Source organism: Agelaius phoeniceus, chromosome 2 (genome assembly GCF_051311805.1).
Source record: "Agelaius phoeniceus isolate bAgePho1 chromosome 2, bAgePho1.hap1, whole genome shotgun sequence".
In the NCBI taxonomy this organism is placed as follows: domain Eukaryota; kingdom Metazoa; phylum Chordata; class Aves; order Passeriformes; family Icteridae; genus Agelaius; species Agelaius phoeniceus.
This window is the reverse complement of record NC_135266.1, coordinates 97,765,876-97,786,899: the sequence shown is the minus strand read 5'-3', so window position 1 is coordinate 97,786,899 and position 21,024 is coordinate 97,765,876. Positions and strand designations below refer to the sequence as shown.

The window sequence follows — 21,024 nt, the reverse complement described above, 5'->3', positions numbered from 1 at the left end:
TCCAGTTTGGGGAGAGACCACATACCTCCAATTCAAATACGACAAGGATAAACAGCTGTGTCTGTGTATAAACTACCCTTGTGTGCTCTGAACTGAAACGTGTGCAAACACAACAATTCATCTGTGACCCTGCCCAAATGAGCACCACAGGTCCTGCAGCATCCCTTGGATTTGAACTGCCACAGCCTGCTCTGATGCTATGCCGGAGGTTGGAGCAAATATTGGTAGATGCAGCTACTGTCCTTACCTCAGTGTACTGCATCTCTCCAAACTCAACTGAGATGTAGAGTTATTTGCCATATGGAGACACTACTGAAATATGTTATAAAGTTCCAGACCTGTTCAATTGCATTCAACAAGCTGCTTCCCAACAGTGCTACCCATAACTATAGCTGAGAAACCAATTTCCAAAGGTCACTGCAATTCAGAAGTCAATGAAACCCTCCCCACCTGTTTTGTACTCTTTACAGGCAACGTCTTGAGAGGTGGCACTGGATTCTTCTGACAAGGTAGGCAGACACCAGTTGTTAACCTGGGCTTGGATGGCTGAAAAAACAGTGGTTTAACCTGGTAGTTGACAAATCAATGTTTTAGACTATAATTGTGCCTGAGTGACTTCCCTTGGCAATATTTTCTGGAAGTTCAGCTATGTGAATTATAAATGGCATTAGTCACTTGGTCTGTGGGGAAATGCTGGCATTTCGTGACTGTGCAATTCTTGTATGTGCTTTTTTTAATCTACTCAGAACTAAATAGAACATTCTAGTGAAACTGAAAGGAAGAAAGTAATACAAATCATTGTGCTTTTCAAGCAGTAGCTGCAGAACTACTTCTGCCACCTAATTTATCCCCAAGCTTTTACTGTCTTTGGAATGTAACTGAAGCTCAGGCATGGCATGCAGTTCTCAGAAATGAGGACATTGTGCGACTGGAGCTGGAGAGCACAGCATCTTACTGGCAAGGAAGGAGAAGGTCGGTAATCCATCAAAAGACTATGCAAAGATGAACAGAGCAGCCATTCATGCATTTAAAATACATTCACAAATTTCAAATAAGTGGTTGGGTTAATGGATCTCACATTATGAGTAACATGTTGTGTTTAAAGCAATTAATCACTTGCTGATGTTGTCTGGTCCCTGGAGAAACGGGAGTGGTTTGACAGAGATGCTGCAGCAGTTGGATATGCATGCAAACACTGACTCATGAAGACTGTTAGGGAGGTCTCTGCAGCCTCAGGTTCCCTGTAGCACCAGGAGCTGTCAGAGGAAAAGCAGAGCTTGGAAAGAGCAGCCAGCATACACAGCTCTTTCTCACCAGGGATGCCATAACAAATTAAAGCAAACAATTTTTTCCCATTGGCAGAGCCACCTCTGTCCTTTGCTAAGACTGAAAGTTTGCTCTTCATTGAAAAGTGTTTTCTCTAGCAGCACACAGTTTTGGTTCTGGAAGATCAGAGTGTTTCTAAGAGAAAATAAGTTGGTTAAAGCTGACAAGAATATTTCCTACATACCTGTTGGGCTTGCAATTATTTTTAAAATTAAGTGCAGTTCCTTCTGTGATTGCTAATTAGTGATCTCACATTTTGATCAGGCCAGAATGCCCTTCCAGAAATTTTGCAGGAAAGTGCAACTATGCAAGTAATTCAAGGAAAGGAAAATAAGATATCTCAAAGGAAAAAGACAATAGTATGAAGCAAATGCATTTTTCAGACTTATGGGAATGAATTCTTGAACCTACTCAAAAGCACATCCAAAATGTGTCTTTAGAAGAATACTGATACTTGAGCTGTTTCTGTTTTCAGATTAGTTGCCTCTAAGGAGAAAAGGAATCATAAATGTGAAAGCATGTTTGAGAATTTTTTGTGTCACTTTATGGTTTGGGCCTGCTGGCTTGCAACGGATTTGCATAATTTGAGGCTAATCTGTGTGGCCATTCAACTGAGGGAAAACATTTTATTTGCAATCATAGTATTTGTAGTAGTAACAATTTGCAAAAAATGTAAGCCGCCTCATCAGAAATCAGAAACGTGAAACACAATTTACCAGTAGAAGTCTGATTAGCAAATGAGGTCTCATAGTATGGCTGCCCACTGTGCCATAGGAGAGCCACCTGTGAGCAAAGGGCTTGGCTGGTTTCAGCAGTGATCGCAATGCACACCAGAAAAGGGAACACAGGCATAACAATGACAAAGCAAAAAGGCGCAAAAACAATGACTCAGACAAGTTGTGTGACCTATTTTTATGGTCATCTCAGGTGATGGTGGAGGAGGAAGTGTGTGCTTATGGAAGGCAACCCTGTCTTTCCAAGGGACAGGGCTGGGGAAGGATCATGGACCTGTGGAAACGGAGGCAACCTCAATGGAGGAGAGGTGAGACCAAGGCTCTGCTCTTTCCATAAGACAACACATGACTTAGGCCCTGAGTCCGCCTCTTGGCTTGCTTTGGTCTCCTTAACCTAGAGAAAGAGCTGTTTTACAGAAGCATCAGCACCTCCTGGGTCTTTCATCACCTCATCACTGAATTACATGATGGGTGCAGACTCCTAACTCTGAGTTATATATGTGCTCTGTGTTACATTTGTGCTACTCATTGCAGCATGGCCTTTCCTGGAGCTCAGGTCAAGGCCAGGGTGGCCTTTCCTCTTGCAACCCACAGACACTGGGTGCTGAGCCAGGTAGGTGCTTATGAAAAACCAACCTTATGGACAAAGTGCTTGTGAAAAACCTAGTACCCCTGTCTGCTTAGCAGCACAGCTGGGAAAACCTGAGTTTCTGGCTCTGACATTTGTTGTCATGTCCCCTAAAATTCAGTTGTGTCATAGAGGCAGGAGATTTTCACAAGGTGCCATTTACTGTAGTTGTCTGGTGGGGAATGTCCCTAGAATAAAAGTGAAGCATTTAAAAAAGGGGAAGTGGCACTCAGTGGATCGTTCGTTCATCTCTCTGAGCACACAGCTAAGATGATGATGGTCACTTGCCTGCTCCTCTCCAGTGTCTGGACTGCTGTTCCAGGTAACTTCTTTATCTGTCTGGGTGTCTGTGTAATTTTCCTAACAGCGTTAGGAACCTCAGTGGCTGTGCCAGCCTCCTTCCGTGCTGCTGGGTGCTGCAGTCCCCCACTTTGCACCCTCCTGGGGCAAACCTAGTGATTACAGGGCACTTGTGGTACTGTACTACTTACCTTGGGCTCAGGCATGTCACTGCTGGTTGCATTGACAGCATCCAGTTCTTAATTTAGCACCAGTGCACAATAAATTCCAGAGAGATGTATAAAGGTATTGCAATGGGCAACTTATAAAGCAGGCAGAGTGTGTTTGTAGGTATCTGCTCAGGCCATCAAAAGCATGGATGTATTACAGTGGGTTTGTATTTAAAAATCATGTAGAAAAGGCTGGATTAGTTTCAAACTAGCTTCCATGATCATGGTTTGTAGTCTGCCTATGGTACTGCTGAGATCTAGAAAGCAAAGTGACTGGCACAGCTTGACAACTGGCTTCTTGGTCTTTGATAGAAATCTGCCTGGCCATGGTCACAGCCAGAATCTCAGAGCACCTTCTTGAGTAGGTTAGCCTAGTGTACCTCTGGACACTGCAGACAGCCTCACCTTCTCTGCAAAGATATTTCCCTTTCTTGTAAATTGAATTATGTTTTCAGTGCTGCAACTGTTACTGCTGATATCTCCCTTCCCATGCTGACATGCACAAATAAACTTTGAAAACTATTATGCCATGAGAACTGTTGAGCTGAGCTGTCAGCTTCACTTTGTCTATACCCTACAACAATTTTTGCATGTCTACGAATTGGAAGAGGAGACTGATTGTTTTCTTCTTTTCCCTGGAGACTTTTCATACCATGGCATTTATACTGTGCAAGTTTTCTCTCTGCAGGCCATCAGTAGGGTCTCTTCTGCAGCTGTTTCTCAGCAGCATAACTTCAATGCTGAGATAAGAGGACAGATATAGTTTGCCTCAGGTTCTTCCTGAGAACCCTTCTTGCTTTTTTCTTCTAGTTTTCTGATCCTTGCCAGTTTCTGACAAGTGTGAATACATGATGTATGTATAGTGAGACACATAATCATTTTTAGCATTTTTACTGATTTGCTACACCCCATGCCACAGGAGGGCTAAGAGGGTGGTATTGGGCCAACAGCTGTTTGTCAGCATGGCTGAAAGTTTAGGGAATCTCTTTGTGGGTGCCCATGGGATAGCAGTCCTAGCAGACAAATCAGTGGCTCCCAACACCAGAACTGCCTTTCTCGGTGCTCTCTGCAGCACAGATATCAGGCTGGCAAAATGCTTGGTGTGAGAGGTGGCAGGTCCAGTGAAACTCTCTGGGTAGTTCTTTCAAGTTAATTTTCAACTTTTCCTTAGATGGAGGGATAGAGAAATCCTCCAGAGCTGCTCTGCTTGGAAATGAGGGTGAGGGGCTGTAGGGGCCATTGGTGGGGTTGGGCTGCAGAAGAGTGTGAGAAATGCTGAGTACAGCACCTGCTTCTCCCCCAGCCTCTGTGCAGGTGATGAACAGAAAGGTCCAGTCAGTCCAGGCGGGAGGAAATGTTACTTTTTCATGCCGGTCAGTCACGAAAGAAGATGTGATACAAGTGACATGGCAGAAAGAGACGGATGGGGCTGAAGACAACATAGCAACTTACAGTACGATTAATGGCCAAAAAATAGCCAAGGCCTATGTAAGCCATGTGAGCTTTGCCCACAGCGAGTTACAAGCCTCAGCCATCTCCCTTCATGGAGTCACCCTCCAAGATGAAGGATGCTACAAATGCATCTTCAACACATTTCCCTCGGGGGCGGTCACTGGCAGGATGTGTCTCAAGATTTATGGTAAGGCACTGTAATTGTGTACAGGTGCTCATCTGAGGACCAAGTCATTTTTCCTGTGAAAAACCTTGCCTAACATTGCTACATTGATGCAGGAAAAATGGTTCTCCCTGCCTCTCTCCCTCTCTGGTTTTACCTCTGATGGTAAACCAGCATTCAACAGTTCTTTAATTTTCTTCCCTTTCAAGCCAGCAACAGCAAGATTCAAAACTGAGATGTAACTCATGACTTCCTCTAAGTTCCCTGGCCATGTGCTGTGCTGACAGCTGCCTGGCCACAGCCATGTACCCCGTGCTCCTCTGCTTCCTTTCACTGCTGCTCTTACCCCTTAATCCTGGAAATCAGACAAATTTTGCTCTGCATTTGGTTATAAAAAAATTGCAAAGTATTCAAAATGCAAAGAGGCACATGCATGACCAGAATAGCTGGAAGCTCATTTTGAAGCTAGAGTAAAAATAACAGCAGTTGGGCTGCGGTCAGGAACAGGATATTAAAAAAAAAAAAAAAAAAAAAAAAAAAAAAAAAAAAAAAAAAAAAAGGAAGGCTGAAATACTTTACAGCTCATGGGATTTGACACATTAATATCTTGAGCAGGTCAGCATCAACTAGCTTAAAGAAGAGAGTTGAAACAAATCATGAGTCAAGATGGCAATATTTGTCACCTCCATATGAAATCATCAACTTGCAAGTGCAACCTGAAATAAAGACTAATAGATTAACTCAAAAGAACTAAGAGTAACAAGCTGCTTATCTTTTGAGGAAAGCTGCTGGGTTTTGTCCAGCTGAGAGAGCTGAGACATTAAACATGCTCTGAGGACACACAGTTGACTCCTAGCTTTCTCAGAGATGAGACTGCTGTGGGGAAACTGGCCAAAGATCATATCCCATCTGAAGAGTATCAGTGTCTGTGCCCTGTCACTGGTGATATGACCCCCCTAGTACCTTCTGCTGACAAATACATGGACACATATGTCCACACACATGTCTCTGGAGTCCTCTGTGTGGAGAAAGGAAGCTCCTAACCTAGAGGGGAAAGGAGGTGGTGGTGAAAAATACAAGGGAAAACCAAGTCTGGAACAAAAGTTCTTTTCCCCCTCTTTTGGGAAAAATAGGGCAGAAAAGAGAAATGAGGAGAAATTCATGCGGTATTTCATATATGAAGAGGAAAGTTCCTTAAGAAAGCCAGTTCTGAGTAATTCAGAGGGTAAGCACTGATTATACATTACAGGAAAAACATGGAAGTGCCTTGCAGAGGTATGAGGTAGCTGTGGAGTTTTCGGGGTGTCCCCAAAAATGGCTGCCATGGGTGTCCCAAACAGAGAAGTCTAGTTAAGTACAACCTGTCTGGGTCCCTCAAGCAGGCTCCAGGGCTGCAGGCAATCTTAGCAAGCTCAGCTCTTAAATGAGATCAAATCTTTAGAGATTCTCAGCTCATTAATGATTTTCAGCTCTTTTGCTTGCTAAGTGACTTTGGCAGATGCAGGGAAAGAGAGGAGAAGCACTGTGTGAGGTTCCACAGAGATGTCTTTATTGGCAGCTTCTGCAAAGGGTCTCAGTGACGGCTCTTCTGCTGAGCTGGGCAGATGAGGGTGTTTATATAGGGTTTAGGAGTTTTGGAAATTGTCCAGTGATAAGGGTCAAGGTGAACACGACCTATAGTCTTAAAGAGAGATAACTAGAGTCCAAAGGCGGAAGAGGGGCTTCTTAGGTCCAGTCATCATGACTAGGCATTTCTTATCTTAGGCTGCTGAATGCCAGGGAGGCCTTGCACGGTGGGTGCCTGATACATAGAGGGATCCCATTCTTTTTAATCATATAAACACTTAGATTTCTTTTGGATTTGGGTTTTGGGGTTTTTTTTTTCTTCTATCCAAGTGGGGGAATTCCCTCCCAAACTCACCAACCTTTTGGCTATGGTTCTTCCTTCACCAGAGCACTAATTCTAAAAAAAAAAGAAAAGGGATGTTTTTCTCCTGCCTCAGATGAAAAATGCATCAACTGAGAAGGATTTTACTTCTCTCATAGGCTCATAGGTGACTGCCAGAGGCTGCCTCACCAAGGTCATAATAGCCTTCCTGTAATGTGCTGTATCAAACCAGCCCTGGAGGGTCACCATGAACAAACTAAACATTTGGCACTTTGACAGCAGGTTTTAGTTCATATATGATTATCTCATTTAAGCTAATTTATACGATGCTACTTAAAAGCCATAATCTTGCTCGTTACTCCCCTACTCCTAATGATGGGAACAACTTGTCTGAACAAGCCCAGAGCTTGCCCCATGAGGGAAAGTGAAGCCAGCAGGAATCTCCCAAGGCTCAGAGGTTCAGGGCAGGGTGAGCAAATCAGAGTCACCAGTTGAAAATTAAACACTGCCATGTCTTTGCCCTCAAGAGGGGACTACCAGGGATTTTACAAGCTAGTAATTGTCTGATTACTGAAGCCTTACCTAGCACAGCTGTTCTGGGACAGGACGGGATGGGCACCATCACGGCACAATGAGGGGAAGTGAAACCACATAAGAACTGGATACAACACTGTAAAAACAGAAACAGGTATGACTGGAGGGATGTCAGACCTGCCTGGCTGAAAAGAGCAAACTCAGGAAGAAGCAGAAATGTCCTACCCTGTAGCAAAATCCATTTCAGAACAGAATAGTTTCAAGCAAGCTTAGTGGGTCTCTTTTGAGCAGTCTGCTGCATTCCCCCTTCATTTTACTTTGGAAATATTTGCCAAACTTCATTGTCAAAGAGAATGAGAATGAAATCCAGAATGAGGATTGAGCGAGATGGGGGTATGAGAGGGGGAAATTGGAGAGAGGGGGATGTGCCACATGAGTATAGGCAAGACTTGCTGAGTCACAAAATTCCCTGGACATTTGCTGCACTGACTTTGGAGACCGCCTATCTTCACTGTAGATGGCAACATTTGTCTGGAAGCCTTGAGCCCAGTTGGAAAAATGCCATCGCAATTTCTGAGACAGGGAAACCAAGGCACAGTACTTCTGGTGAACACCCATATGGTTTGAAAAAGCTTTCTGTTATCATGAGGCATATTGTGATTCCTACAATCTGTTATCATTCTCTGTAACACCACTGCTAAGCCTTTAAACATAAAAAGCATATAATGAATCAGGTCATTATATGCTTTTTATTTTTAAAGGCTTAGCAGTGCCTAATTCCCTCTAATTACAGAAAGCCATTTTCAAATATTTGGGAATGCTGACAGAGCTCAGATTTGGGAACATCTGCAATACTGATCTGCAAGAGAGACTAAAGCAAGTACTGGCACACAACATCTCAGGTGAAGACTTTTTCACTGGAAACAAATATTTTGATGAAAGGCAAAAGAAGCAGTTAAGTGTATGCATCAAACATGAACAGCCAGCACATACTAGCAAACAGCACAGCAGGACTTTCCTGCAAAAGCAAGCACTTACAAGTTTTGACAGTGCATCTATTACAGACATTTGCTAGAGAGAAGCTCAGCCCTACAGGTTCATTCATTGGGGTCCATTGTGAGAAGAGAAAGAACTGCTTAGTCAGAAGAAGAGCAGGTGTGGAGTGCTTGTGTTTCTGGCAAGACACAGAGAAGTTATTCTCATCCTCTGTGGCAACATCTGTGACTTCTCCCTGTGATTTCTTGTGAATTTTGAAACCTAATATTTGAAGTTAATATGAAGCTGTGGGTGGATGTGTTAATTTTATGCATCCTGTGAGTGAAAGAAGTTCAGAGATCATTTATTAATCAAAACCTAAATTGTTTGTGACACTAGTCTTTTCATATCTGGGAGATTTTGAGATGTTCCAACTGAAATCCCCCTAAACAATTTCCTTGTTTTTGTCAGAGGTTTCAGCATCTCTGTGGGTGTTGAGTTTTTGCCTATGGTTGATGCAAAAAGTGAGAAATACAAATTTATTTTTTCTATGCTCACACAGCCATAGTAAGTAAATAAGGTCAGGCTTGTAAAAAAAATCAAACAACAAACAAAAAGCAACAAAATTGTTGGTATACAAAGTCTTGCTTCTACCCTCTGGCAGTTATGGCTTGGAAGAGACAGACAACCTTTTGAGGTGCATCTGGAATTGTACCAGGAGGTTATAGGTGCCATTACACACCTGGCGTGCTCTTTTTCCCCTTTTTGCAGTGTCTGCTACACCTCACAGGCAAATCTTTGTTTACCTCACAAAAGGAAAAATCGTTGTTTTTCCTAAGAAGAATGAAAAGAACTTTTGTTTGTTCATTTAAAAGCAGAATTGCTAAATGATAGAGGTATGTTCTAGTGTTGGGATAAAAATTAATTTTACTATAAATATTGCACTTACCACTGTTATTTTTCTTATGTAAGTAGTAATATACACATGGAGTTCTCCTAATTACAACAGCAGATAGTTTTTTAAACAGAGGGTATTCATGGTAATTCAGACTTGATTGAAACTAGAATTGCCATTGAACTTAAATGCTTAAAAAAAGCAATATTCTCAGAAACAGAGACCTAGAAGAAGAGTGTGATTTAGACCCCTATTTCCTCAGCACATGCACTGAAGGAGAAGGCAGGCTAGTGAGCTGCCATGCAGAAACCCATGGATTGCACTCCCAAATTACACACCTTTAGAGATATTGTGCCTGTGCAAACTGACCTTATCAAACTGAGCAGAGGCTTGAACTAGACATTCTCCTGAAGTCTCTTCTGACCTAAATTATGGCATGATTTTATGCCAAGGGATAAATAGGTGATTTTTAACATGGGACATGGCTTATGTGCTCAGATCTCATCTGGAGTTCTATCCAGGTTGAAACCAACTTCCAGAACTTCTCCCTTTTATCTATTTCTTGCAAGTACATTTGCAAAAACATTCCTATTTGTATAAATAGGAATCAACAAGTAGGCTTAATGTGAGTGATTAAGCATGAATGATGCCTGTAGTTCCTCCTTCTTCCAGACTAAAATTAAATGTGACAGCATCCACAAATCTCTGGAGTGAGAGTGTTCAAAGAAGTGATCTTTCATGATAGTTTTGAGGGATACTATTACACACCCAAAACCCATTTACAAGAGGAAACAAAGTTATACAAGCACAAACCCTCCACAGGTGAAATCCTATTGTGTAACCACATACAAATTCACTATTACTGTCTTGCATAAATCGATCCATTTAGTCCTTTCATTTGCAACTCTACGCACCTCAACAGCAAAAATGCTAAACAGTGGTAAAGCTAATCCTGCAGGTAATTTTAAAGGAAAATAATTCTAACTCATTTAAGCAGTTCAGCTCTTTCAGAGAGAAAAGGACATATGACTTCACAGTTTCACTGCCTTCTGCTTTTAACTCAGCCATAATCACCACTTCTCAGTTGGGAGGCTGCTACTAGTAACAGAACTGAAACAGATGCTTCTACCCTTTTGCCCTTTCTGTTGTCCAGCTCTTCACTTCCAGACTACTATCTGATCACCTTCATATTCATCACTTCATATTCATCTGTCACTGCTGGGGCTTTGGGAAGGAGGAGCTAAGATTAGATAGTAAGCTTTTCCTCCAAGATAACTGTAAATACAGATCCTCTCTGCTCAAACATAGGCAGAAACTAATGGACTTTGTCACTTTGTTCTTTACAGCCATCTCAGACCCCAGAGTGGAAATTAAACTTATATCCAGTCCAGACAAAGCTGAGGACTCTGAGAAAATGGTGGGGATGAGCTGCTCAGCAACAGGGAAACCAGCTCCAAAAATAACCTGGCACCTCCCCAGCAGCCTGCAGCAGAAACCAAGGGAGTACCACATAAAGTTCAGCAACCAGACCATGACTGTAATCAGCAATTTTACCCATACCCACTCCAAAATCCTTCGGGAGTACCCCATCACCTGCATGATCCAACATCCTTCTCTAAATGTGACCCTGGTCCTGCCTACAGACAGCCTGGAGCAGGGTCAGTATGTAACTCTGCTCCTGCTCTGGAGTAGGGCAGAAATTGGGAAGCACCTCCTGGGGTAGAATCAGAAAACTCCTCAGAGGGTTGGAAGGTGAGAAAGGCACCTGGAAGAGCAGCTGTGGCTGGGCTTGGGAGGGATGGAGGAGGTGCCATGAAACATCCAGATGCCATGGCCAATGGCACATAATGTCTTACTTACTGCTCCTCAGGTCCTCTTACCCACCATGATGTACCCCAACCTCCCTGTCTCTGTGAAAGACTATTTGTGACAGGGTTCCCTGTCACGTAACGTGACAAACCAAGACATGCCAGAATTGGGTAGCTCAGAGGGGCTGGGTTCTACATGCCTGATCTTAACATCAGACCAAGCACAGATCTGCTGGCAATGCCACTTATGTGGATCATACTGGAATGCGCTCCCAGTGCTCTTCTCCATCTCATTTCACCCCAGGGAATGGCCAAGGGATGCTTCAAATGGGTTTCAGGTTGTTTTTTTACTTCATGCACAAACTGAGTACCTGCTACTTTCCCCACAGGTCCAGACAGCAGCATGGCACCGGCCATTGCCATTGCACTGGGGGTCCTGGTCCCCCTGACCTCCCTTCTCATTCTCACCTGCCTCTTCTACCACTGCCTCAGTCACCTATGTGATGCAGTGAGAAACCCAACCTGGCCCTGCTGGGTAGGTCTGCCTTTCCTCAGGGTGCTGCAAAATTCACCCCCACAGGTCTTGAGGTTCAATACCATGACCTGGCTCTGCCCAGCCACACCAGGGCAGCCTGCACACTGCCCAAGCCAGGCTGAAACTGGGCTGGAGAGGGACACAGGAATGAGCCCCCAGCCAGACAGCTGGGAAGGCGAAACCTGATTGTGTATAGCCAGGCTACAGGTGCTCAAGAGTGCTGGCAGCTAGAAAACATTCATTATGCCAATGACAAGGCACGCTGAAGTGGGAGCATCACTCTACTATTATATTTATGCACAAAATAGTTGTGTAAGCAGTGGCCTTGTGTGGGTCTTCTGCAGCTCATAAAATAACCTCCCTCAGCACAACCAACGCAGCTCACGAAGGCAGCAACTTTGAGGATGGGCCTCAAACAAAATGTGGTCTTAGAGGAAAACCATGCCTCTGTGAGGGAAGCCCAGGGTGCCATGCTGGGGCATGGGCTGAGGCACTGCTAATTGTACACCAAGGCTATCCTAATGCAGGGGGTGCAGGATACAAGCTTGAGGTGGGGATAAACTGAGGTGAAGTGCAATCGTTTCAGAAAATCATAGTCCAGTTTCGTGAAGTCTCCTCATCCTCCTTGCAGTACATGCCTAGCATGTGCACCCTTGATTCTGGTGAGCATTTTGGAAAAAAAAAGGTAGTGGAGGAAATGCAACACATGTCTTAGGTGTTATACCTCTAGGTCCAAGCTGAAGACTGCTGATGGGACTGCAAGGGGAGAACTTTAGTCTCCCCTCACAAAGAGATGCAAGGACTCATTGGCAATACAAATATCCAGGATCTTTACCCTCACACTTAAAATATCCATATATTTTGAAGAAATAAACACAACAACTTCTCTTTCATCAGGTACTTCCTGCCTGCACCAAGGCCAAGAAGTGCAGGCAGTACAGAGCTGCAAGCAAGTGGGCTCCTGCAATGTCCCACAGCCTTGGTGCACCACTGAACACCTGAGAAGCTGCCCCACCTACACATGTAAGAGATAAACTCTTAAAATGGAACCTCAAGCTTCCAAGGAAACCTCCTGTGACTTTCTCCAAGAGAAATATAAAAAGGGACAATTTATAATATATATTTATTTTATTATACTATAATATTCTGTTTCATAAGAAAAAAAAAGTATTTATTTGAAACTCAGGCTGGCTTTGTGGATGCATTTAATGGAACTCATGTATTTTTGGGGGTTTTAACATTGTTTATTACTCTTTGATATTTTAACATTGCAAACTCAAAAGTGGAAGGGGGATTGTCTGAAATAAGGCAACATTTTGTAAGGCTGCTGGCTTGGAAAGTGTTGCTGATGGACCAAAGTAGCCCCTTACCAGGAGCTGGGCTGCAGAAAACCTGCAGAACAGCCCAGCACACTGCTCTGAACTTCAGGTGTTGAATTTGTTCCCTAAAGGGCACAAGAGATCAGGCCAAGACTACAGCCAGCCTGAATTTATAACCCAGGTGCCAAGAGCCATGAAGTGCCAAGTCCAATTTCCAGTAACCTCTCCTAGAGAGCAAGGTAAAAGGCACATAGATGTTTCCTTCTTCCCTCTTTCTCAGGGCTTTTCACAGCCCCCTTCTTTATGTACCTGGTCTATCACAGCTGCCTTGTGTTTCCTGACATCCCACCTACCTGCAGGAGGAAGTAGGGCAATAAAAGGGCAGTTACAGGGTTAGTAGGCTGTCTAGTGCATTTTGTTTGTGTCCTAGTGTAGTGGCAGGTGAGTGCAGTGGGAAGCAAGAGGCTGATAGGGCTGAGGAGGTGGGTGCTTTATTTATTTCCATGTGGGCAGATAAGTACCAGTGCAGGGCAAGGAGTATTCCTAATTCTGACCATGCTTTGCTTCTAAGCAGTGGATCAGATCTGAGCTGTAATCTCCTGTAATTCCCTGAATTGCATCATATGCTCATGAAGTCTTGTTGACTTAGGGAAGGAGAAATGAGCCCACCTGGCTCATGCTGGTCTTGTGGGAAGCCACCAGTGCAGGCTGCTTCCTCTCCTTCTGGCTTCCCGGAGCAAATGTGTGTAATCTGTTTTTTCCTCATCCATGTATTTCAAATGGGCATCCCACATGAATCACTAAGCTGTAGTCAAAAACCTAAGTCAACTAAAATGAAAGCAAGTGAGTTGAGAATGAATAAACATGGTCTTTGCTATAAAATACTTCTTTTAAACCCCCCTAATACCTAGAAATAGCACAGTTGGTGAGTGAGGGGAAAGAGGAACTGGCTGCAGCTGTTACAATTGGGTTTTTTTCTCCACAGCCCCCTAATTGTCAAAGGAGGAAGTAATGGTTTGTCCAAACTTTTCCACCATTGCTGCTTCGTTTCTTCATTGATGAGGGAAGAGGCCAGGAGAGAAGGGTTTCCCCGGGTTTGTGGAGGGCTGGAATGGGGTAGAAAGCCCCTGGCATCCTTCTTAAGTAGGCTGTATGGCCTCAGCCCTTGCCATTCTGTACAGTCTGCACTTGCAATTTAGAGCAGCTTGAGTTTTAACATGAGGTTTCTGCTAGAGTTTAGACTAAGGTTTTGTTGTTTGTTTTGTTGGTTTTTTTTTAATTAAAAAAATCTCTCGCAGAAACAGGGAGTTTAGATATGGGTAAAGAAAAGGATTTCCTGAGGAAAGAGAGAAAGAGACGATCCCAGTGAGAAATCTATTCAAACCCAGGAAAATGGCAGTAATTATCAATTATTGTTTTATACAAGCTGATCTCCCGGAGTGTGGGAAAGCAGGACTTGGAGCCATGAAAGTATCTGTTTACGTGTGAGTTTGTAGTTTTTCATTTTAGCTAAATGTAGAAATTCCATGAGCTTTTAGAATTTTTTGATTATGAGAATGATAGGTCCAGCAGCTGGGTGAGGGTAGCAATGGCTTACAAGTAAATTTCTATACAAGATTTATTTTTCATTCATGGTATTAGAATGAGAACATGATATCCAGTCACCGAAACACTTAAAATCAATAGGTGTACTTACCTTCATGCTCTACAAAGCCACCTACTAAGATGCAGTACCATAAAATGCCATGTGCTACTGCTATGGTGTTTGGTTTCACGTAGCAGTGAAATGAATGCAAGAACACAGACTATGGATAATTTGGTGGCTGATAGCTATGGGCCAAAAAAAAGAATATTAAATAGATACAAACCATCTTTTGTGGAATAAACAAAAGTATGATTGATGGAATCAGAAGTTTTGGCTATGAATGATGAACATCCTAACTGCTGTTATGAGATTTCTTTGTAATTAGTTTGTGTTTGTCTGTCCTGTTACTTCTGTTAACAATTTGTAAGAATTCCTTGGAGGTTATATTTCAAATCAGTTTATACAGATACCTAGTATTTGTGTTAATAAATGGGTGGGTTTGATGCCCAAGACCTTTTGCTTGCTGTGGCCCTGCATGGCTGTAGGTGGAGGCAGTAGGTGAAATTGGTGTGGAGCTTGAAATAAGAAGTAGAAATAAAACTGGTAGGATGCAAGCAAATTTAGGTGAAATGGATTGCTTTATTTTTCTGCTCCAATACAAGTGATATGAAGCAGATTAATTTTGTAAGTAAATGGAAGCAGACCACATTTTTAAAATAAATTCTACAGGAATGTTCTGAGCTAATACTACCACCACCACCACAAAAACATAAAAATAAAAAAGAAACAAACAAAAAAGCCCAGGATTTTTGGCTGTTTTGAGGCTGGGCAGTTGTTAGTCTCACCCAACTAACCTGTGACCACTATGTGCTACTGCATTTTGTCCAGCCTCAGGACAAGTAGTGTTGATGCAGGATATAATTTCTCCTAACTGGTGGAAAAAGGGCAAGAGGGAATGCCACCTTCCTGCTTGCCTCTCACTTAGATAAAACTGGTTCTAGGTTATGTGTCTCTCTTTATAAAGCAAATGTAGCCTGCATCTCTCAGCTTTGGAATCCTTTGACCATGACATTAGGCAGTTTGGGTTAAGATTTTAACTCATCTAAGCATCCTTTTAAACAGTTGAGATAGATAAATAAAAGTTCTTCAGGCTGCATAAAATGTTCATTCTTCTGTTTTGGTATGCCAGGCTATTTCAGAGGTATATTGTGTTCGTATTTTTCTCTGCCTAGACACTGGGTTCCTGGTTCTAAGAGAGCAGTAAGATGCAAGCAAATTTGCCCCAACAGCTCTGGCTGAAGATGTGACTTTGGAAAATAGCTGAAATGTTTGTCTTAGATATTTTACAGGCACTGGCTGAAATAGGAAGAATATTCTTCTTTTGAAACCAGTGCTGGCAAAGGTATGGGACTAAGTTTGTTCAGTGAAAAGAAACTTTGTTTTGGTTATAGACCTTTGAAAGCATCACTCATCAATTCTCTGTTGTGTGAGCCTGGGGGAGTGATTCATCTAAATACCACACCAGTAAATTTTCTTATTAAATCAGACCTGGAAGAAAATATAACCCATTGTTTTTCATTCAGTTTTCAGCACTGAGCCCCTGGAAATCAGCTGAAACAAGATAATTGCACTAATTGATTGCATTTTTCTCTTTTATAAATGAGACTATCAAGCCAGGCAGATAGATACAAATCAAGTGTATTTTTGTTTTCACTCTCAATACACCAGAAATTGCTCATGTTTTTGGAAGCCATACAAATGGCCTTCTCATAGCTCTGCTGCCTTCGTCTTTGGACATATAAAGCTATGGTGAAAGGAGTACTGAATACTAGTCCAGCTCTTTGTGGATGGGCTCTGTTGTAGTCTGCTCAACTTTGAGAACAGCTACCTGAAATTTCTGGGAAGCCTGAGAGGATCCTCAGTCTAGGACCCCCATACAATACAGGGTTTTAAATTCCCTAACATGTCAGAAGCTGTGGCCCTTAAACACCCTAAGGAAAAGGCAGCTTTGTCTAGTAAAAGAGCACGTGAAATTGTACATGAGAGGCTAGGATGAAAGCCTTGCAGGAAAAAAAAACAAACCTACACTTCTTAGTAAAAAAACAAGGCAAAAAAAAACCAATTTTTTTTCCCCAATCAGAATATTCTATTTGATATTATCCTTTAGGTAAATTACAGAAGGCCTGGGTCTCATCCTAAACACCTGGGTCTCATCCTAAATCCAGGCTTACATTTCAGTTTAAATAAATCAATTTGCCTTGAGCCTTCCTTGTTTACAGGAATGTAGCTATTTTCATAAAGGAGATTGCTTGTGAGTTGTGGCAAAGCACTGACACCTGCTGGTATCTCCACACTGCTCTTCTGATGGAGAATCATCTACTCTTGTTTGTGACTCCTTTGTGTCAGATCCAAGGGAGGAAAGAGGACCCCAGCGTTGTCACCCAGCATGGTGCCTGGTAAGCCTCAGAGGCAGTGATCCACAGGCAATACTTCCCTGCCCACCATCCCTTTCCTGCCAAAGAGAAAGGGAGCAGGGTCTGTCAGGGCCTGCGTCCCCTTGTTTCTTCCCTCTCCATTAGACAACTCCCATACATACCAAGAAGATTGCAAATTCACACCTTGAGAGTTGCAAATACTTTCAATAGCTTGTAGCAGAGACTAGTGGGATGGGATGAACAAGGGATATCACCAGGCTTTGCTGATGGAGAGAAAGAAAATCAAAGAAATAACAAAGTGGCCCCTTCTGTTTCACCTCTGGCAACCAGTGTTGATCAATGATTGACAATGGTGCTGCTGACTGGCCACTGAAGAGCACTCTGAAAAAAGAAAACAAAATCTTTTGTAGTCCCCTTAGGCATCACAGCTGCCCTCTGAGGGAAGTGAGGAAAGGGATGAGCTTTCCTGGGCAATTGCTTTGCCCCACAGTAATCTTCCCCCTGCTCTTCTGGGCTGAAATCTGCCACCTGCTGCTCTGTGGAGGCTGCCAGCAAGTGGAACCAGCAATGGGTGAGTGGAGCACCCTTTCTTCACCCCAGCTTAACTCTGGAGCACCACCATCTTTCCTAGCAAGCTGAGAGACGCAGATTTTATGTTCACTGAAATATACAACTTGGTGACTGGAAGAGTAGCTATTGAGCTGGGCATGTGTCAGCAGCAGCCAAATTGGGTAAGGCTCGGTCACAGAGAGCACAGGGCACTTTGCTCGCAAGCCATATGATCTACCTGTATATTCCCTTTCTTTGTTGTCTTGCTGAACTCCTCAGCACAGGGGATGGAGCAGGTTTGCATTTCCAGTGTACATGTCCAGGTAATGCACACTTCTATGGGGAGAGGCTGGAGCAGGGCATATCCCTCTGCAGCCCTTTGTGCTGCCTCCTGGCTGCAGAGAGCCCTAGGCTGCTCTGCCTCCCCACAGCCCAGCAGGTGCTGGCAAGAGGGAAGCAGGGGTGCTCTCAGGAGTGAGAGCTGTTTTTGCTGGGTGGTTGCAGTGCTTGCTAAAGAGCCTGCCTGCCCTCTGTTCCCATGCTGCCTTCCTCTTCTCCATGGAATTGTACAGCAGAGGATAATGATGTGACACACCTGTGACAACAGGGTGTCTGAGGTCAGCTGGTGTGCCCCATGACCCCATGGCAAAGTTCCTTATTCCAGTGCTCCACAAGATGAGAACAATGTGACTAGATGTTTCAAGACACTATGGCCTTCCCTGAGTCAATTGCTTTTCCTCCTGCCCTGATTTGGGGGTTTGCTTTGTTCCTAGTTTTGAAGGAACCCATCCAATCTGATATCATCATCTCCTTGGGGGAGAGGCAAATTTCTATTGCAACTTCTTGCTCTCAATGGATGTTTTGCAAGTTACTTGGCAGAAGAGAAATGGGACTTCCTTCCAGAACATGGCCACCTACAGCCCAATACATGGGCTGAGGCTGATAGGGTCATTTCAGAAGAAGGTGTCTTTCACTAGAGCAACCCCAAAGGCCACAGCTATCACCCTCCAAAATCTCACACTTGAGGATGACTTATTACAGATGCATTTTCAATGTGTTCCATCATGGCTCCCTCAGCAAAGAGATATGCCTCAACATCCAAAATAAGTTTTCCACTAACACCTTCTCTCTTTCTGGCACTCAGTTTAGTCTGACATACTCAGAAGGTACATCACCACACTATCCACCACACGGAGATTTTCAATGCAGCAGCATCTCCTTGGTGGATAGTGTCCAGATTGCCATACCAGAATTTTTACCTAACCATCCTTTTGATTGGACAGTATATGACAGGAATATTAATCAATTGACCTTATAAAAATTGTAGAATCACTGTACCATGTGTGGTTTTCACCATATTGTGTACCTGAAGGCTTTCAAATAAAGATTTGCTTTTATATTCACTTTAACTTTTTTTTGGAAGATCCTTTCTATTTTCTAGGCAACACTTTCCTCAGGGGACGTGAAGGCCTTGTACAGAGAGAGAAACCCACCCAGCTTTGACTGTAAACTCACCACAGACTATAAAAGTATCTTCTTTTTGTTCCCAACAATCTCTGAGCTCAGAGTGGAATTTTGTTCCCTCCTGCCCATTGACGGTCTCCTCACAGCAGTGTGCTCAGCAACAGGAAAGCCTGCCCCCAGCATCACATGGCTGGATGACAGCCCTGGAGGAGAGGCCTCAAATACACCACATCCAGAACATCAACAGAACAGTAACAGTGGTGAGCAGACTTACCTTCTCTGCCAGCCACCTCCATGCATGCCTTGTTCTGCCTCCTTGACCACCCACAAGGAAGAAAAATAAAGGCACCCCACCTGGAAAAAGAAGGGAGGGTGGGCTGCAGTTGTGTGGAGATGTGTAACATGTGAGGAGCTCTTAGGGAAGGATGTGCAATTGTGAGAGGGCAGCTTGTACTTACACAGGTCATGCTAGACAACATTCTGCGAGGTCAGATCTCATGCTAGATGAAGATTTCAGGATTTGAAGCCTTCCAAAAGATTCTTCCCTGTGGTGCCTTTGTGTGTGTGTGGGGGGGATATAGATGGAATATGTGTACATATATAGATGGAATAAATATCTACATTTGTGTATACACACTATGTCTACACTTCTACAGAACAATTTATGTAGAGCGGCAGTACACACATCTGGGGGATACCAAACAGCAGGCTCCTAGCAGACAAATGCTGGGGAAAAACATTTCACATAGAATATCTTGCTGGAGGATATGTGTCAGGAAGATTGGGACACCTCTCTTGTGATAATCCATCTTTCAGAAAAAGAAATACAAATAGGTCAAAAGTTCTGCGTTTTGACACAACATGATACCAGAGAAGCGTGAGACATTATCAATATTTATTTAAAATAATTAAATAATCCTTCATCTTTGGTACAGTTATATTGTTACACTGTTCCTTTCTCTCCTTCAAAGAATAAATGAGCACAAAATTCTGAATGCTGCAGTCTTGGTCCCAGATCCTGGAAGAGGACAGCAGAAACATACTGGCATCACTTCATGTTCTGTGTGAACTTACTGATTTCTTTTTGTAGATGTTCAGAAGAGCAGTCATCATCACATTGATATTAACAGCTGCGTTGTTCTTACCGGTCTTGATATATTGTGTCATGAGACTAAATAACTGCAGAAGGAACAAGTAAGAATAGTTTCCCTTTTCTTGCAAATGAAGTGCCTTGCAATTTGTCTTTCTCTTTCTTCTTGGTATTTTTATATATCTCTTCTGGAAACCTACCCAGCTAGTAACAGCATCTTTAAAATAGCACAATTCACTCTAAATGACAAGGGGTATATTAAGCATCCTGTGACTAATTGACGGTGTGGTTTTTTTTCCCAGGCAGAAGACACACAGTACACCCAGAACTCCTGGAAAGACAGGCTTACAGCAACACCTAAGTGAGAGAGCCTCTCTGAGCCTGCACACACCAAAAGACCAACACATTCCTTACCAAAAGGAGGTAACACAAACACCCAAGGCTTCTAGTGATTATTCGCATCCTCCATTAGGGGTGTCTGTCCTGTCGTGTTTTTGCTGCATGGGACAGCCACACTGGGTGGATGACACAAGGTGTGTCCCATGTGTCCCTCTAGCAATGATCAGGAAAAACTGCTTAATGTTTTGCACCGCTGCCCTGGAGGGTGCAGCAGAAAAGTTAGTCAAAGTTATTTAGGTGCAAAGGCATGGAAGAGGCACTGGAAATGTCCAGGAGGACAGTTGAGATGTCCCTTCTGGACAAGGCCAGGAAGCCCTACAGAGCTCAGGTGCTGTAAAGAGCAGCTTCACACAGAAGTTTCCCCACAAGGGTCTGCCCTGCCCTCCTCCTAGTGCAGACTCAAAGGTGCTTCGGAGGGCTGCTGGCATCCACAGATGAAACAAGTAATTGGTCACAAAGGGGAATCTCTCCCACTGGACACTCTGCTCTGACCTCCCGTATGTTCCCTGTTTTCCGTGTAAGCTCGTGGTGCTCCTGTGCTGTAACTGGGAACCTGTTGTGGTTTGACACTGGCCAAATGGCAGGCTTATCCTCTCCTCCTACAGTTGGGCAAAGGTGAGGGAAAAAAATTAACAAAGGCCTCATGAGTCAAGATTAGGACTGGGAGAAAATGGGTTCAAGTTAAGTATAAGGTAAATTTATTATTAACAGAGTCAGAGGAGGATAATGAGAAGTA

General features: G+C 43.4%; 1 protein-coding gene and 1 long non-coding RNA gene across 4 annotated transcripts in view; both read left to right on the top strand.

Moving 5' to 3' along the window:
• The window catches only part of LOC143693397 (uncharacterized), a 35,276-nt gene that overhangs the window by 12,855 nt on the left and 1,397 nt on the right, over nt 1–21,024 (top strand). Inside the window, exon 2 of the long non-coding RNA XR_013181036.1 lies at nt 20,192–20,312. This is a non-coding gene — a long non-coding RNA (uncharacterized LOC143693397). The remainder of the gene's footprint in view (nt 1–20,191; nt 20,313–21,024) is intronic.
• On the top strand, nt 737–14,672 carry LOC129134749 (nectin-1-like). 3 transcript variants are annotated; one of them, XM_077174355.1, is made up of 6 exons: nt 737–972; nt 2,254–2,368; nt 4,501–4,836; nt 10,451–10,762; nt 11,302–11,447; nt 12,345–14,672. In XM_077174355.1, exons 2-6 carry the CDS (start codon nt 2,257–2,259, stop codon nt 12,447–12,449), a joined length of 1,011 nt encoding a protein of 336 aa, XP_077030470.1. In that variant the 5' UTR covers nt 737–972; nt 2,254–2,256; the 3' UTR covers nt 12,450–14,672. The 3 variants fall into 3 exon arrangements, with proteins under 3 accessions (XP_077030470.1, XP_054510384.2, XP_077030471.1); XM_054654409.2 differs by lacking the exon at nt 737–972 and having other exon boundaries at nt 1,290–2,368; XM_077174356.1 differs by lacking the exons at nt 737–972; nt 2,254–2,368 and adding an exon at nt 2,927–3,010.

Excerpts from the sequence above, each read along its gene's own strand:
- LOC129134749 (XM_077174355.1), top strand. The coding sequence starts at position 2,257 with ATGGTGGAGGAGGAAGTGTGTGCTTATGGAAGGCAACCCTGTCTTTCC. Across the intron at positions 10,763-11,301 it reads TACAGACAGCCTGGAGCAGG|GTCCAGACAGCAGCATGGCA; the intron begins GTCAGTATGTAA and ends CTTTCCCCACAG. Across the intron at positions 11,448-12,344 it reads ACCCAACCTGGCCCTGCTGG|GTACTTCCTGCCTGCACCAA; the intron begins GTAGGTCTGCCT and ends CTCTTTCATCAG.